Consider the following 18,809-nt stretch of genomic DNA (forward strand, 5'->3'; position numbering starts at 1 on the left):
AAATCGCTAGAAGACTGAATCATGATTCATATGTGAATCAATTTCCTCCCACCCCTATTGTTCACTCTTTCTAGTTGAAAATGTAACATCTTATTCAGTGTGTTAATGGCTATTATAAAAATAAAATGTGTTTTGTATGGCCAGGAGTTTGACAAGAGTGCCAAACAGGAATGAATTCCCATTATCGTCCCATAATAACTCCAGAAAAGGCTGTTAAACCTATTTGTTTAGAAAATAAATAGCCAAGGGACTGAGAAATTGATTTGACTGCTTCAGGAGCCGAATGTGGTCTTCTGGCCTAAATGCCTAATTGTGCCCTGTGGACAAAGACTGACATTTAAGTTTCTTCATTGGTCCATTTGATTGCAAAATGTCACTTGGGGTTCGCCTCACGAGTTCCTTTAAGGATTTAACCCAATTTCTATAATTTCACGGAGTTAAATGAGTCCATAGCCACTCCACAGTCTGACCACACCGACTGAGAGCTATACAAAACAGTGTTAAACAGACAGGAATGACTTGGATGAACTAATTCGGTTTGTAAAACGTAAAGGGAAAAATACACGTATTCCTGGTTGAAAATTAAAGCGGAAATGAGGCCTTCCAATAGACCTCAGGATAAACTTCAAATAAACTTGAACAGCCTTTTTGTTGATAATTTAGTCAAAACAGCCTCAACTTTTAGTAATACTGTAAGTAATTAAAAGATTTATTTGATTAAATATGTGATATTAATTATGTGATTAAAAAAAAATCTAAATGACTTCACTTCTGGCTAAAGCAAATCACTCCTATCGGACAAAGATATAATGAGCTGATTAACATGCTTTACCTAAACTAAAAATTCAGAGTTAGAATTAAAAGGAAAGAAATATTTGACCTTAACAGGAGTACCCCTTATAAAAAAAAAAAACTGACACTTCCCCCAAAGAATCCTGGCCATGCTCATAATAAAACTTTATATGCCAGTGGCTTTTTATGAATAATTAATGTGTCATTTTAAAAACACTAAGATAAATTTCTTTAATTAACGCCACAAAAAAAGCTGAGCTTTAATAACAGATCTTCTAAAAATTCTTAAAAGAAGCCCTGTACTTAATACATTAATAAGACTACTATAATCACTACGTCAACGTAATTTAAGAAAGTGACACTCAAAGGCAAATAATAAAAAGAAGAAACATTTTACTGCAAATACAGTAGTTCTAACCATACCGTGTGAGCATTGCATATATGTCCAGGTTGTTAATCCTGCTCTCCCTGATCATAGCATGTGATTTTGTTTAGCACAAGTGACACAGGAGAATTTTAATGGGAGAGAGTCGTACACAGGAGAGACTGTGTTCTGCTTGCACGTGCAACCTTGAAAACTGCACACAAAGCACACACACAAGAGACCTGGACATTCTGCCAGAGATTTTGGTACGTTGTATTTATACATGGCAGAGGGGAGATGGTTTTTCAGTGCTGCAGAGCATCCTTTGTCATCAAAATCTAGACTGGTTTTAGATTTGAAGTACAGTTTATTCTGTACATTTTGCCTTATGACCTCCCTGATAAAGTCTGACTAAATGCCTCCATAATAGGAGATTGCCATCTAGTGGAGGAGAGAAAAAGAAAACTATGGTGATCTATCATTATATGTGTGAGTAGACAAGCGGTGGCAAAATGCTAAACATTTATTTTCAGTCTATTTTGAAAAGGACACCATGCCTGCTGTGCTTGATTACAATATTATGAATCAGAGATACTTAAATATACCTAATAAAAAAAGCTAGGAAAGATTAAGACTAAGAAAAATCCTGAATATAATGAAACACAGTGGGATGTGGTTTATGCCTACAGACCCCATTAAATCATCATAATATGGGTTTAAGTTAATAACTTTTCAGTTAGTTTCGAGGTCTTATGTTCCTGTTCCTAAAGACTGGCAAAATTCACTTTTAGAACACTTTTAGCTCAGGAAATGGACCAAATGTAATGATGATTCATCTTGTACTACACATTTTTGTATACTAAAATGCTCTCTCTATAGTGAGAATGCCCTGCCTGCTAACGCAACCTGAATAGCAGTAGCAAGCAAGATCTATAATATTTGGAGACAGCTATTTATTACCATTTCCATTGAACTCATTGTCTAAATATATGCAAAGTAAATGTATTTAGTCGTTATGCAACTAAAGGAGAAGTTCACTTCCAGAACAAAAATTTACAGATAATGTACCCCGTTGTCATCCAAGATGTTCTTGCCTTTCTTTCTGCAGTTGTCAAAAAAAGTTTTTTGAGGAAAACATTTCAGGAATTATCTTCATATAGTGGAGTTTGAATGTCCGAAATGCAGTTTCAATGCAGCTTCAAAGGACTCTAAACGAACCCAGCCAAGGAATAAGGGTCTTATCTTGCAAAACGATCTGTAATTTTCTAAAAAAAAAATTAAAAAATAAAAATGTATATACTTTTTAACCTCAAATGCTCATCTTGTCTAGCTCTGTGATGCGCATGCGTACTCTGTGTAATCCGGGTCTATACAGTTAGGCTAGGTCGAAAAACTCCCATTTATTCACTGTTTTGCCTTTTTTTGTAAAGGGCATTTGACTTTCTTTGCACGTTCACTTTGTAAACACTGGGTCGGTACTTCTGCAGCAACGTAGGATGATTTTGAAGTTGGAGGAGAAAATGAGATGGGAGTTTTCCGACATACCCTAATGGTATTGCTCTGGATTACACAGAGTATGCATGTGCATGGCAGAGATAGACAAGACGAGCATTTGAGGTTAAAAAGTATTTAAATTGTTTTGTTTTTTTTAAATGTCCAATCATTTCACTAAAAAAAGGCCCTTATTCCTCGTTCGTTTCGAGTCCTTTGAAGCTGCATTTAAACTGCATTTTGGACGTTCAAACTCACTGGCACCATTGAAGTCCACTATATGTAGAGAAATCCTGAAATGTTTTCCTCAAAAAACATAGTTTCTTTACGACTGAACAAAGAAAGGCATGGACATCTTGGATGACAGCGGGGTGAGTACATTATCTGTAGATTTTTGTTCTGGAAGTGAACACTGAAAAAATGGTTTCTTCCAAACGATGTAATTACAGCATTTACAAGCAGGGGCTAAAATAGCATCCCTTGATAGAAAGTAGCAAATCATGTTTCATGGCTGTGACATACACTACCATTCAAAAGTCTGGAATCAGTAAGACTACTTTAAAGGGTTAGTTCATCCAAAAATGAAAATTCTGTCATTAATTACTCACCCTCATGTTGTTTCAAACCTGTAAGACCTTTGTTCATCTTTAGAACACAAATGTGACCCTGGACCACAAAACCAGTCTTAAGTCGCTGGGGTTTATTTGTAGCAATAGCCAAAAATACATTGTATGGGTCAACTGTCTTTTTTTTTCCTTTATGGCAAAAATCATTAGGAAATTAAGTAAAGATCATGTTCCATGAAGATATTTTGTAAAATTCCTACTGTAAATGTATGAAAACTTAATTTTTGATTAGTCATATACATTGTTAAGAACTTTATTTGAACTTTAAAGGCACTTTTCTCAGTATTTTGATTTTATTGCCCCCTCAGATTCCTGATTTTTAAATAGTTGTATATCGGCCAAATATTGTCATATCCTAACAAACCATACATCAACGGAAAGCTTATTTATTCAGCTTTCATATAACGTATGAATCTCAGTTTTGAAAAAATGACCCTTATGACTGGTTTTGTGATCCAGGGTCACAAATTAAGATATTTTTGATGAAATCCAAGAACTTTCTGGCCCTGCATAGACAGCAACACAACTGACATGTTGAAGATCTAGAAAGGTAGTAAGGGTATTGTTAAAATAGTCCATGTGACATCAGTGGTTCAACCTTAATTTTATAAAGCTATGAGAATACTTCTAGTGCACAAGGAAAACAAAAATAACAGCTTTATTCAACAATTTCTTCTCTTCAGTGTCAGTTTTCGACTAAATTAAGTCATTTAAATAAAGTCATTATTGTTGTTTTCTTTACGCTCTCAGATTTCATTAAAAATATCTTTAATTGTGTCCTGAAGATAAACGAAGGTCTTATGGGTTTGGAATAACATGAGGGTGAGTAATTAATGATAGAATTTTTACATTTTTGGGTGAACTATCCCTTTAAAATAAAATAAATATTTTGCCATAACAGGAAAATTACATTATAAAATATATTAAAATAAAACACATTTTATTTAAATGTAAAAAAAAAAAAAAAAACAATATTACTGTTTTTACAATATTTTTTATTTAAAAAAAATCCAGCCCTGGTAGAATAAGAGACTTTCAAAATCTCGCTAACCCTAAACGTTTGAACAGTAGTGTAACTAAAGCTCCCAATCATCCTGTTTCAATAGGATTCAACACCAACTCATGAAATAAAATCACTCCATTTTTTAAATCTCCTCTCAGAGAGAAACACTGTACGCGACATGGACTCTGTCCACCAGTACCCTCCAGTGAAAAGCATCAAAAAAAGATGGCAGACAGTTTTTCCTCGCTCTGATAGGAGAGCTATTAGACTGGCTCACAGCAGCCTATGGCTGTGGCCTACTTTAACACTCCCCGTGTAGATTTCCAACCCTAAGAGCATGTCGCTTTTTTTCTGTCCCATGGTTAAAAGCAGGAGCGTGAGCTAAACGCTAGCAGGAAGTGAAGGGCTTGTCACGATCCATTTTTATCTACACATGGTCTTGAATCAAAAATGGCCTCCAGCCAAGATAGACATTTATATATATGCAAAGTAAAAGTGAGAAATACTGTACATTATCGCTCACTAAACTCTGACATAAGCAATAATCCTGCAATGCATTTCCTAAATGACTTTTTATGACAGCAGGTCATCAGCAATTACAATCACCTGTCATTATTCCTGACAGATCAAGCCGGTTTATCATAAGGTTGTGCCAACGTCTGGGAAGCTGTCCACCTGCTGACAAGCAGGTGACCAATCTTATTATAGATAGGCTGCAGCATAGCATGGAGACCTGATTGCAACATGGAGTGTCAAATATTTCACATTTCTTACACCACGCAGCCTCAAAACCTACATCCATTCCTCCCACTCGTCCGCAAAACCATGTGATACCGAGGCGTAACGGCGCATTTGCAGTGTGTTGACCATCAAAAACCATTTGTATCTGTGAATTTAGACACCAGGCGCTAAACGAAACCGGCAGCACGGGATGATGGAAATGACTCACGAAGAAACCCACCAAACCTTGCGGCTCCTTAACCCAGATGGCATATGCAGTTCGTCTGAGGACTGGTATGGTTCTGTGTAATTACTGTTTACAGTATATAAAGATTTAGAGAGTTTCTAATTAAACTGTTGGAAAATGAATGTTTCCCTATGAGCATGTGGAGAATCATAACCTTCTATTAGAGACAGTCTGCTAGAATGAAGAACTTTACAGTAGTTTGACATGAAGTACCCACCTGTTCTTTGACAGAGGCCAAGATGGCAGAGGTGGTCTCCGTCTCGGATCCATCTCCGTTTGAGGCGTTCAGTACCGGGCTCAACATGCTGGAGTTCTCTGTGTCAGAGGGCTGATCTGGTACTGGCATTACTTCTGTGAACCAAAACAACAGCACCAATAGTTATTCGAGATGAACTTTGCAAGGCTTTTGCTTCAGTGTACTAGAGCAATCAATTGAAACAAATCCTTTACACTGACACTTTGTTGGTTAAAATGAGATGGCTTGACATTTTCAGATGGCGTAATACTAATCAAAGTGCTTTATCAACATTTTCGATTGTTTGTCGTGATGTAATTATTGTTAGACGTGATATTTAATTACCCATCTCTGTTTCTTTTGGTCTCTCTCTCTCTCTATTCTTTGACCTAGTTTTCTCTCCTCATCTCTCGAGGTTTGTGATTCCAAACACGATTCTCAGCTTGTCGCCGTCATGCTTTGATTTGTATACATCAGCTTCAGAAAAGACTTTGAAAACCCCATGAAACTAAGTTTTTTTGTTTTGTGGCTTTTAGCTCATGTGCATTAGCTTTGAGACCAACTATACGTGAATGTATTAATAAACGTTTACAAATTTCATTTTTAGCAGATATACACACTACCGTTCAAAAGTTGGTACGATTTTATTTGATGGAAAAAGCAATTTTAAATGTTTTTGTTGTAAAAACTGAAATATTCTGAAATATTACTAATTAAACAAAATGTATTCCTGTAATTTATTCCTGTGTTGCAAAGCTGAATTTTTAGTATCATTACTCCAGTGTCACGTGATTGTTCAGAAATCATTCTAATATGCTCATCTGGTGCTCAAGAAACATTTATATTGTACTAATTTTGTGGAAACCATGATACCTTTTTTACGATTCTTTGATAAACAGAAAATTCAAAAGAAAAGCAATTATTTAAAATATATTTTGAACTTTTTTGTAAGTGTTTACTCTCACTTTTGAACAATTAAAAATGTGCCCTTTCCCAATAAATGTATTAATTTAATACTACCCCAATATTTTTTAATTGTAGCATATATGCATATAAAAGCACATACTTTCTCTTGCAGGAAAACAGATATTTATGACCCATCCTGCACTAGATTTTTTTGTCCAATCACATGAGCTCTAGAATGAGTAAGTCCCGCCCCTAATACCACCTGCAACCAACTAGCATGTAGCAAGCACTGAAGTAAATAAAGCTTAATAGCTATTTTAAAAATAATAAACTAAATAACTAACTAACTAAATAATAAGGGGATTTTTTCACTTAACTGTTGTTTAAAAATTACTATATCACTGGTGTTACTTAAAAATCAGACATATAATTAATGGAGACATCAGCAATAATCAAATGATAAACATTTGTTAATAAACAATAAAAAAAGGCATTATTTTATTATTATTTATTTAACAAATTAATAAATGTTCATTTGTTGAACAGATTAATAAATGGTCATTTCCAACCTACTTTGGGTTCATTTTAAGCAAGAAATATAGTAATATTTAAGCAATAGGTGAGTTAAATAAAGCTACCCATAAGGTTGGATTAAACGTTTAACCTAACCACTGGGTCAAAACAACCCAATCGCTGGGTTTGTCCATATTTAACCCAGCACTGGGTTCATTTTCTTAGAGTGTGGAAATATATATATATATGGCGCAAACTTTCTATTTCAAAGAGAAATAGTGACTATATGGGTTTTTAAAACTTTGGATTTGAGTAATGAAATCCCACTTTAATGCTTTGGTCCTGTCTGATCACTCTCTCCATCCTCAGCTTCTTCCTTGCCAATTGCTTCCCCTCTTCAAAATCAACCACCCAAATTTAAAGCTTCCCCAGAGAACAGTCTGCGCACAGCAGGAGCAGACAGAAAATGGCTGCTCACGTGTGAATGTGTACCTATGAGCACCAACACACACAGCCTTTTTACACAACCACATCAGGCACAACTGCAAACACATCTGTTCTGTATGGAAGAGAGAACACACAAGTCCTGAACCTGAACAGTATAATCTGTGAAAACAAATGCTAGTTGTTGATGAAATTGAAAAAGTATTGATAAATGCACAATATATTCATCAGATTTGGAGACCCCTTGTCAAACTGATTACTTACTACCAGTAAGATCACGTAAAACAGACCAGAACACCAACTAATGGCAGTCCCAGCTGTTGGTGCATGTGTGGGTTCAGATGGATTACACTTTTTTTGACAATAATCTTAGTTACCCATCTGCCTCTGATTAATAGCATCTTGATGTCATAAATAAATCATGATTTAAAAAAAAAATAAACAAAATGTCATTCAATGGATGGCCTGAGGACTCGTGTTGTGTGCCAGTGCTGTTCTGCAATGAAATCTGATATATTTCTGTACAGTAGAATGTATGTCTCACTGATGATTATGATTATAAAATTATTATTAAAACTCTGTCGTGCAGCACTTTGTTTGTAATCAAAATGGCAACACTTTACAATAAGGTTCGTTAGCTAACGCCTTCAACTTTAAAATCATCCTACATCGCTGCAGAAATACTGACCCAGTGATTACAAAGTGAACATGCAAAGAATGTCAAATGCCCTTTACAAAAAAGGTAAAACAGCGACTTATCCTAACTGTATTTACCCGGATTACACAGAGTATGCATGCGCATCGCAGAGCTAGACAAGAAGAGTATTTGAGGTAAAAATATACAAATAAAAATAAATAAATAAATATATATATATATATAATTTGTTTTTTTTTTGTTTGTTATTTTTTGTTTTTAAGAAAATGACAATCGTTTTGCTAGATAAGACTCTTATTCCTTGGCTGGGATCATTTAGAGCCCTTTAAAGCTGCATTTAAACTGCATTTTGGACGTTCAAACTCGTGGGCACCATTGAAGTCCACTATATGGAGAGAAATCCTGAAATGTTTTCCTCAAAGGCGAATTTAAAACATCGACAACGAAACGGTGTGTACAGTATACTATAGTGCATGTTTTCATATCATTACTAAGTGATGAATGTGTTGACCAGATGCTGCAGTAGTGGTGAAAGGACAGCAGTATACTTTTACCCATTTGGTGGTCAAATAAAATCTTGCAGACCGCCGCTTGAATTGAACGTGACGCGTCCAGTGTCTGTGATACCGGATAGCTGCGAGTTCTTCTAAACACTGCGCTGCATTTTTGACCATTGTGTGACTAACATATTTTAATATTTTGATTAGATAACTACAAATGTTCTATAGAAGCAGTTAAATTGTGAAAGTACACAATATCCATATGTATGTAATTTCAATACTGTGGCCTTTGTGTAGATATTTAAAGATGGCCATCTTCAGCTTGACTATTGATGTAATGGTAACACTTTACAATATGAGTCCATTTGTAACATTAAGATTGATAAAAGCTGTAGAATAGAAGTATTGTTCCTTGTTAGAGTGTGTTAATTTCAGCATTTACTGATATATTTTAAAAATGTTAGTTGCTTTTGTTAACATTAATGAACAATGAACTGTAATGATCAATATATAATTAATATTAATATTTTTATTCATTTACAAAGTGTGGTTCAGTAGGCTACTTTTTTTTTTAAATAGTAGAGCACTATTTATTTTCTGTTCAGTATCAATTTTAAAAACTATCGGTCGATTAATCGATATCGGCCAGTGTGGTCCAACCTAGTTATCGGTTATTGTTTCCAAACAACAGGAAATATATTGTTATCAGCATTGGCTATCAGCCAAATTGAGTTGAAAAATATTGGCAAAAATCCAATATCGTGCATCCCTACTTTTGACACTTTATTCAAACAAATTATTATTACCTCTTTGCTATTATATATGTATTTTAAGTCATTTTAAAGGCTGTTGTTCATTGTCAGAATTGACATCTGCTATCGGCCAAAATGAGTTGAATAATATCGGCATGTCGGATATCGACAAAAATCCAATATCGTGCATCCCTACTATTTAAAATTCCAATAATATTTCATGATATTGCTGTGTTTACTCTACTATTTGATCAGATCGGCACAGCCCGAGGGAGCATTAGAAAGTCTTTCAAAAACACTGAACAATCTTTTTTTCAACCTCAAACATTTGAAAAGTAAAGTATAAAATACACTGCAGTTCCAGCACGGCTTTTCATGTTTTGCTAAATTCTCTGCATACAATAATCACTAAATAGAATCCGAATGTTCAATATTCCCAGTAAACACCACTTCACCAAAAGAAAAACTATTCATGTCTTTTTCATGCCATTATACAGAATAATCATGTAATATTCATGTATTTTGATCATAATCAGCTTGCATACATGGCATATATCATTAAAATCAAGCACGCTGTTGACTTTCATTGAAGTGGTGTTTTACTTGGAATACTGAAAATTTAGGCTACATTTTATTCAGTGCTGTTTTTATACAGGGAGAATTTCTCATAACAAAAAAATACACAGGCTTGCTGAAACTGGATTGTGCACCAAGAATTGGCTGTGCCTTAAAAGCAAAATACATCAGCTAGAGAGGTTATAGGATGCATTAATCCAAATGAACATGTAAAACACAATGACTACTCTGATTTCTGACTCATATTACACATCAAAAGGAAATGGCAAAACTCTTAACCGACTGAATAGACCTTCCAGAAGCTAACTGGCATAACACCCTGTGTTTCTAGTGGAAAAAGGAAGAGAAAGAAAAGGCATTACTTAGAAACAGGTAAAAGAGCCTAATTGTATCGAGTCACATGATCTCCACAATCACTCCAAGGCCGCAGTTACCTTAGAAACAGACCTGCGCTGCTCAGTGAATATTTACTGTAATTTTACTAAAACGCCTCACACAATGGCCCCCGACTCTACCTGTCAGATTGGCTCAAGACGGTATACAGGAGAGTCCCGTAACACAACCTCAATTTCATTGTCAAACACTGAACAAACTGAACAGTGGAAGAGCCGGAGCCATTGTTGCCAACTAGCGGTTATATCCCATTTCATTTCCTCAGTGGCGTTTTTTCATTTAAACTGACAAAAGCTACATTTTTTGATATAACATACTTGATTTTGCTTCCTCAGTGACTTTTGTCTGAAACCACTGAGGTGAATGTAGACATTTTAAGTCTTTCCACCAGCGTAGCTGAAGATATCAAATATCCGAAAAGAGGAAATAGACATAAATGGATCAAATTTGTGAAATGCGCCTAATTTTTGTCACTGAAAGCTCTGCAACAAAGCAGGAGCTCTCTATCAGGGCTCAGCCACACATGTCTGAATGCCTAATTTGTCTATGACATCATGCTTGAGCCCGCTAACAGGCTCCCGTTTCCATAGAGATATCAATCCATTATGACAGTCTCTCACCAAGAAGGCAACCGTGAGGCTTACAGTTGATCACATCGGTGATGTGACACAAGACGCTTTGCGCTGATGATTCAAGGTGGTTTTGGGTGGCAAAACACTAGGCTAATATTTCTAATTGGATCTGCATGAATATACACGTCCGATAAAATTCAAAAACATTTTTTTCTTTGTAAGTATGTGTTTGCTGCATGTGTAGGTACATATACAATGGTGCAAGAGTCTCGTGACTGCACCCGGTGGAATTACTGCATTGTCCGTCCTTTGGGATTATAGGCAACTCACAGCAACAATCTCTACAAAAAACAGGACTAGAGAAACCTCAACATCTGATCGCATTTTAATCTAATTTGTTTTATGCTTTACACTATGCAATCTCACAACCTGTTAATCTTGTTTTCTGCATTAAACATCTCATTCAAGACATCTGCCCTGCTTTTGCATTTTCATCCCCATTATATCCCATTAAGACAATGGCCATATGCTTTTGACAACGGTTTACTCCCCTCGGACGCTCCCTGGCTTGTTTTTTCTGCAGGATTCGGAAGACTCGCTCCTAAGATCTGATCACCCAGTGAAACACCAGATGTTCCAGAAAAGAGGATCTACGTACACCCAGAGGACAGGAAGGTGTTCGCCTGCCGCTGGCAGGCATCACGGCTGCAATCCCAGATTAGTTATGTGATCCCGCAGGATACTAAAGTATCAAAATGCACAAAACAAAAGGCACATATTGTGTTTACAGTCACACCCGCATTCACACACTTTTACACACCCAACCGTATTTTCAGCGTAAAAATCAGAATGTAGCTCACAAGGCAGTGAAAACGAGCACGATGCTTTAGGAACATAAGAATATTTATGTTAAATCTCCTGCGAAATCGTTAAAACTAATTTGTAATTATTACAAAGTACATTAGTTATGTAACTTATATGCCAGGGGGATGGGATGATAAAGGAAAACAAATATATTTACAGCTTCATTAATCTCGCAGACATTAATCAGTCTTTGTATTCTGACTGCGGACAGATTTGTTTATTTATTGTCTCGACACATGACTGACAACGCAGGGAATGAAACAGCAATAAAATTCTGAGCACACTGCAAGATTAAAATGTTCAATAAGGTCTTAAAGGAAACTAATCTCTCTTTCTGAGAGGCTGGCACACTGGGAGATGACGTTATGCGCTCCTGCACAAAGCACCGAAATGGGACTGGAGATAATGTGTCTTTTATATTGCAATCTGTATATTAATTTAACCGTGTCTTTGCTGTACCTGTAAACATTTTTAGTGGACTAGAAAAGCACGATGCATGTAACAATTATTTTAGTAATTGAGTAATCGGTCGACTGTTCTTGACAATTGATCGAGTAATCGGATAATTAGAATTAATTTGTGGTAATAAAATACATATATAATAGCAACGAGGCAATAATAATTATTTGAATTTGAATGAAGTATCAAAAGTAGGGATGCACGATATTGGATTTTTGCCCATATCCGATGTTTTTTAACTCATTTTGGCCAACTTATTTCCTATTGTTTGGAACACCAAGTCTCTTCTGTGCGGAAATTGTAATCTAATGATTTTTAATTTTGGTTAGGTTTTAAAAAGAACTCGTTTGTTACAATTACATAAACAATAACGAAGCTCCTTTATAATGACAGTACACTGAAGCTTTTGAAATAACTATAAAGAAACTATATATCAACTGCTGCATTTTTTCCCCTGGAATATATATATACATATATACAGTGCACAGCATAAATGAGTACACCCCCTCTAAAACGTAACAAATTCAGCAATAACTCTTAACTTAGATGACATGTTAGGGTTCTTTGGAGATATAATGTTCAAACAAGCCTGCTTGATCAATTACAGAAGAAGAATGTTAAAATTATTCAGCAAAATAAGATTTTCTTTTCAAAGTGATCAAATGTTGTGTTGCGAAAATGAGTACACCCTCCTGAAAGTTACTGAATAAAATAAACAACAAAAAAGTGTGTATAGGTTTGAGGCTATTTTTGATCAACAGGTAAATATATTGAACCAAAACTTTTAAAAACAAGTAATTTCCTGACAATTAAAAGTGTTATATAGCCTACTAAATCATGCTCAGATTTAATGCTGGCAGCAATTGAACCACTTGGGAGAAAACTGCCAGGTGACTTATTTCTTAGCATAAAAGAGGACAATGGTACAAGAGGAATATCAAATTATTAGCACCGACATTCAAAAACAATGGACTTGTGACACGGCTCCTGAAATAATCAGATCTTCACTTTAAGATTTCATTTAGTGATGAGTGAATTTTAGCTAGAAAAAGAACAGGAGAAATACCATGCAAGTGTCTCAGAAAAGAGTGAAAAAAGCTATGAAAAGAGTGACACCTTATCTCACAGAGTACAACGCAGCCTTCAGAAGTGACATGGATGCTTGTTGTCACTAGAATTACCTACTCTAACCATAGCACAATGAACTCATTTAACCTCTTCCAAGGCCCATATTTACAAAATACAGACTTCTGGGAGTCCATACTCTGGTCTCAAGACCAAAAGCATCCAAAATGTTCTGGTGTTGCTAGAGGAGGAGTACAGTGAGAAGTGCCTGGTACCCACAGTGACCTTCAGTGGTAGTAAAGCTCTTCTATAGGGATGTATGAGTGCTGAAGGTTTGAGAGAGTTGTGTTTTATCAATGCTGTCATTAATTCACACACCACTATGTGATGTATTACAAAAACTTGAAACTGAAGATGCTACCCTCTCCTCATTCCCTGCATTATTGGGCATTTTTTTCAGCATGACAATGAAGATATTCATTCCCCCAAGGTGAAAATCCTTCAGTGGACATGTATTTCACTCAGCCTTAACGCTTTTGAGCAGCTGTGGGGGATTCTGTAGAGACGAGCTGAGCAAAACACCCAATTAAAGACCAGGGTATTTAAGGAGGTCGTCCTCCAGGAGTTAAACAGGACAGATGTGAAAATCTATGTGTATATTTATTTAACTGAATCGTACCGTTTATGAATTCACAATAGCATCATTCTTTATTCTTTATTATGATGTGGATTTAATATATCATGCAGCCTTGGAAAACGGTCTAATAATGTGTTTCATGGATTCTCATCCATTGAATGCATCATTTCCGGTATTTTACTGGTTACTCGACATGGGGAAAATGCAATCTAGGATTTTTTTCAATCGAGTAATTGAATTGAATTGTAGAATTGTGATAGCTATTATTATATGTCTTTACAAATCATATGAAATTACAAAGACAAGAGTGACCAGTGAAATTTGGTTATGCCGTCACTACTTTTTCTTCAACGCGTAAGTATGCCTATGGGTGAGACTTCAGGTTCATTATCCGCGACAGGAAAATAACGAGATGAATAACAACGTACAGTAAATGGTAAAACTGTTTGTACTACAAAACAGTGTTCTCATAATTAATGTAATACATAAAAATAATATGGTAAGACACACCAATTTTCAATATCAAGCAGCAAAACAAGCTGTTTTTACAGATAAAAATAGTTTTAGGTGGATGACACCGGAAGCCAGACCCATAAAATTTACAAATGGATGTGCCCACTTTTATGGGAAGTAAAAGGTGGATGGCATGTCACATTTAAGACCTAATTAACTATCAGAAAAAGTCTTGGTGGAGAATTGTATAGTTTTCCAAGACATGTCTCCTTGCCCAAAATGTCAATGATACATTGAGAAGCAGCGCAAATGTGAGGCAATTAAAATGCTCCTCGGATCATGTTCTCAAAGGACAGCTGAGCGTGACATCGATGATAAAGAGTAATTATGTGAGGCTTGCTGTGATCAAACAGGCCCCACTGCTTATTAGGGCTTTTTCGCCTCTATAGTCTCTGGTGGTAATGTTTGAGTGCATTTTATTTTTTCAATGGCCACCTCTCCCCTTCTTTATTTGCGTTAAATAGAAGTACACAACAGCATATAAAAGGCAAAACCTGAGCGCATTAAGAACTATAATTGAAGCAGTTATCCCATTGGCGTCCGTTAACTGCTGAGAGACCTGATTTTTCAGGCTCTGGTTGGAAAAAAACCTTTGGGTTTAGTTCTTTTTAAACTCGCTGATAAAAAAAATGTTTGTTCACACGTCACTGCATGATTAACTTTTCAAATCTGTCTGCAACCTTCAACTGTCACGAAAGAAACTACTGATGATTTGTGGCTTGTCGGGGAAATGACAGAAAACATATATTTGCAATTCTGCAGTACGCCTGGAAAATGCATCATGGGATATCAGTATAAGGCATGGATTTTTCAAGCGTGGCACGAGGACATTGCTGCCATGCCTGCGTAGCTCTGGGTGGAAGCGGCTGGCTCGGTAAGAGCCCTGACCTAGTATGGGATTAATGACTTTGCTGCTGGAGAGAGTTGACATTGCTGAAAGCTGTGTTTACTAGTGTTATCTATGTACTAGAACAGCGGCGGAAATTTAATACACCCACTGATCTCTCCAAGACAAAAGCAGTCTGTTTCTCCTTAAGGATGAAGAAAGTGAATCTTACAGAGGCTAACCTTGCAAACATTTGTTGTCTCACGTCAACCTATTTGGTGCGCTTGTTTATGTAAAGCTAGTTGAAAACTATGCAACACTCATTTGTTTGTTTCAGATAATAAGCTCACCGACATGCAGAGACCCTCAATAATTGGCCACTGAGCGGTGCTAAAGAGGACCCCTACTGGTCAAACAATGACAAGACCACTTATGGCCTCTCACTAATACAAAATAGTTCAATGATCTTACTTTTAGAGATGTGAAAAATAAAAGCAAACTAAATATTTCATTCTTACCAATGCTAATAAAAACTGCAGCATCAATAACGGTTTTCATATAATCAAATAAGCATTAATCTGGGAGTAAGAAGTAATATTTATTCAAATTAAATTAACTTCCATAACATAAATAAATATTATTTGGGGGATAAAAGTAATATTACATTTTTTTTTATTATTTCAAATAAGGTCATAATACCAAAATCAACGCAAAAAAGAGCCAAATTTTTACAGTTATAGGATGCTGCATTTTTGTAGGACAAAACCCAAAATGGGTTAGCATTTTAGCACTTCCAGTTCCATCCTGAAGTTAGTAGTTTTTTCATTTCTTTATTTTTTGGTAAATGCCTAAAATAAGTTCTGTGGTTAATATAAACTTAAAGGAGAAGTCCACTTCCAGAACAAAGATTTACAGATAATGTACTCACTCCCTTGTCATCCAAGATGTTCATGTCTTTCTTTCTTCAGTCGTAAAGAAATTATGTTTTTTTAGGAAAACATTTCAGCATTTTTCTCCATATAGGGGACTGATATGGTGCTCCGATTTTCAACTTTCAAAATGCAGTTTAAATGCGGCTTCAAACGATCCCAAATGCAGTTGTAAACGATCCCAGCCGAGGAAGAAGGGTCTTATCTAGCGAAACGATCGGTTATTTTTATTTTAAAAAATACAATTTAAATACCTTTTAATCTCAATTGCTCTGCCTGAACTCTGTGTATTCTGACTCAAGACATTTAGAGTGTGTCAAAAAACTCCAATCGTATTTTCTCCTTCAATTTCAAAAATATCCTACATAGCTGCAGAAGTGCCGACCCAGTCTTTGCAAAGTGAACATGCAAAGAAGATCAAACACCCTTGAGGGAGAACACGAGATGGGAGTTTTTCGACATACCCTAACTGTCATGAACTGGAAAAAACAGAGTTTAGGAAGAGTAAGACAAGACGTTTGAGCGTTTGAGATTAAAAGGTATGTAAATTGTATTATTTTTATGAAAATAACCGATCGTTTCACTAGATAAGGCCCTTCTTCCTCGGCTGGGATCATTTACAACCGCCTTTGGGATTGTTTGAAGCCGCATTTAAACTGCATTTTGGAAGTTCAAACTCGGGGCACCATATCAGTCCATTATTTGGAGAAAAATCATGAAATGTTTTCCTCAAAAAACATAATTTCTTTACGACTGAAGAAAGAAAGACATGAATATCTTGGATGACAAGGGGGTGAAATTTTTGTTCTGGGAGTGGACTTCTCTTTAAGAAATTTTCATAACGTTTATGTTGAAATATCTTAAGTAACAATGGCCAACGATGACATCCGTTACCAAATTACTTGAATTATTATTTAATATCTATTAAAAGCCCACTTTCTTGTTTAATTTTGAGGTGGACTGGTTTGCCTTTTGTTCTTCTTTTCCCAAAATATTTGATCACCTATTCTTTTACTGTTAGGTTACTTCTAAATAATGGTTTGATATTTATTTTAGCAGTAAAAATGTTTTGCAAGATATCCTCTTTTTTAAATGTGATTTCAATTCTCATATTTCAAATGTTGTCAGCTTTGTTTTATTCCTGGGTAAATATCATATTCATACATGCAAAAGGAAAAAGTAAGCCTTTCTTTAATATACTTCTTTGTGAGTTTGTGTAAATATTTCAGAGCTTTAAGTATTTCAAGTCTGAATCTCTTTGTTTCTCTATCTAAAATATTTATTATTTTAGTGTATTCCTCTAGATGTACCTCTTGTATAAGATTCTTGCTACTTTTGTTTTTGTTCCTCTCATTGTTACTATTAACGTTGTGTGTGTAATTATTATTATTTATGTCTATCATTATTATTATTATTTATGGTGGATGTGCTTCATGTCATTGGATGTTTCTTTCTCCTTCAAACATCTGGAGGTGTCATCAACATGGTATAAGTAAAATAAATTACTATGGTCTGTTGATTTATTTAACGCAATTCATGGTTTAATGCAATTCACGTCACAGCTGCATTTTTATTTTTTTGGGGATCAATTTTTTTCGCTTTTGCATAAGGTCATATACAATTGTATACAATTGCTTCTTCACAATAAACAGATCAAGCTGACCCTCTGAACCTCCCCCCAAACACCACCCAGTGGTCCCCAAAGTCCAGGCCACCTTACAATAATAATAATATGAAAATAAATAAATGCAATATGACAAACTTAGGATAAGATTGTGAATTTTTTTTAAAATAACTCAATGGCCCGTCCTCAATTTTCCCTACATAATGAATTGTTGACTGACCATAATACTGTTTATGACATGGCTACTTATCAAATAAATGCATAAATGGATATTGAACGCAAGTGCAACTGTGGACTGAATGTTACAACTGACCAATCAAAATAAAGTATTCAGTCTAATAATAATAACATACAGTAGAATAGTGATATAAAGAGTATGACACTGTTTGCACACTATTGTCATAATGGTATTATCTTATAAGACAAACCTCTGAAAATATACTAAAAAGATCATTCAGATAAACTGATATTGGATAAATAATCTCAATTCCCATCCAGTGAATTCAAGATATTTTGATAATGATACTAGTTAAAAGCAAACTATCGCTGTTCAGGAACTTTAAAACATCCTTCACAACAAAAATATAATGGCATTTGCAAAAACAACACTACCCTTCCTTTTGAATTTATTTTGGTTGGCAAATCTAAAAATAGATAGCTAGGGCCCTGCTGTCTCTCATATTTCATATTTCATGTGTCAGTGGATTCCTTAATCACAAGTGCAAATGCTCAGTGAGCACAGCTTGTCTCTCCTCACTCCAGGTCTGTATAATCCAGGCAGTCAGGTAAGAATGTATTTCTGCCCTCCTATCAAGTCTTTTCTGGAGCACTGACAGTGTGTGCATAAGCAAGGCAGCTCCCCGGTGCATTGGCCGTGCACATATAAGAAGATGTTTCCATGGTACACTGGCTAAATGAAGTTGAGGAAAGATCGCTCACTCAAGCACTTGATCTGTGTACAAGGCAATGCTGGGAAAAGACGCCCCCCCAATAACAGTAAGACAGCTTAACGCACAAGGGAAATTAGCAGGAGGAAGTTATTCCATTTCAAAATCTTATCTAAAGGATTGTGTTTGCTCATAACTGCAAAATAAACAGACACA

At 35.6% G+C, this 18,809-nt stretch overlaps 1 protein-coding gene across 5 annotated transcripts in view; it reads right to left on the minus strand.

Moving 5' to 3' along the window:
* ctnnd2b (catenin (cadherin-associated protein), delta 2b) overlaps positions 1–18,809 on the minus strand; it is a 111,114-nt gene that overhangs the window by 86,626 nt on the left and 5,679 nt on the right. For all 5 annotated transcript variants that reach the window (XM_051131319.1, XM_051131304.1, XM_051131296.1 and 2 more), the window contains exon 2: positions 5,461–5,594. In XM_051131319.1, the coding sequence (XP_050987276.1) occupies positions 5,461–5,589 (129 nt within the window). In that variant the 5' untranslated portion in view covers positions 5,590–5,594. The remainder of the gene's footprint in view (positions 1–5,460; positions 5,595–18,809) is intronic.

Source organism: Labeo rohita, chromosome 2, assembly GCF_022985175.1.
Source record: "Labeo rohita strain BAU-BD-2019 chromosome 2, IGBB_LRoh.1.0, whole genome shotgun sequence".
NCBI classification, from domain to species: Eukaryota; Metazoa; Chordata; class Actinopteri; order Cypriniformes; family Cyprinidae; genus Labeo; species Labeo rohita.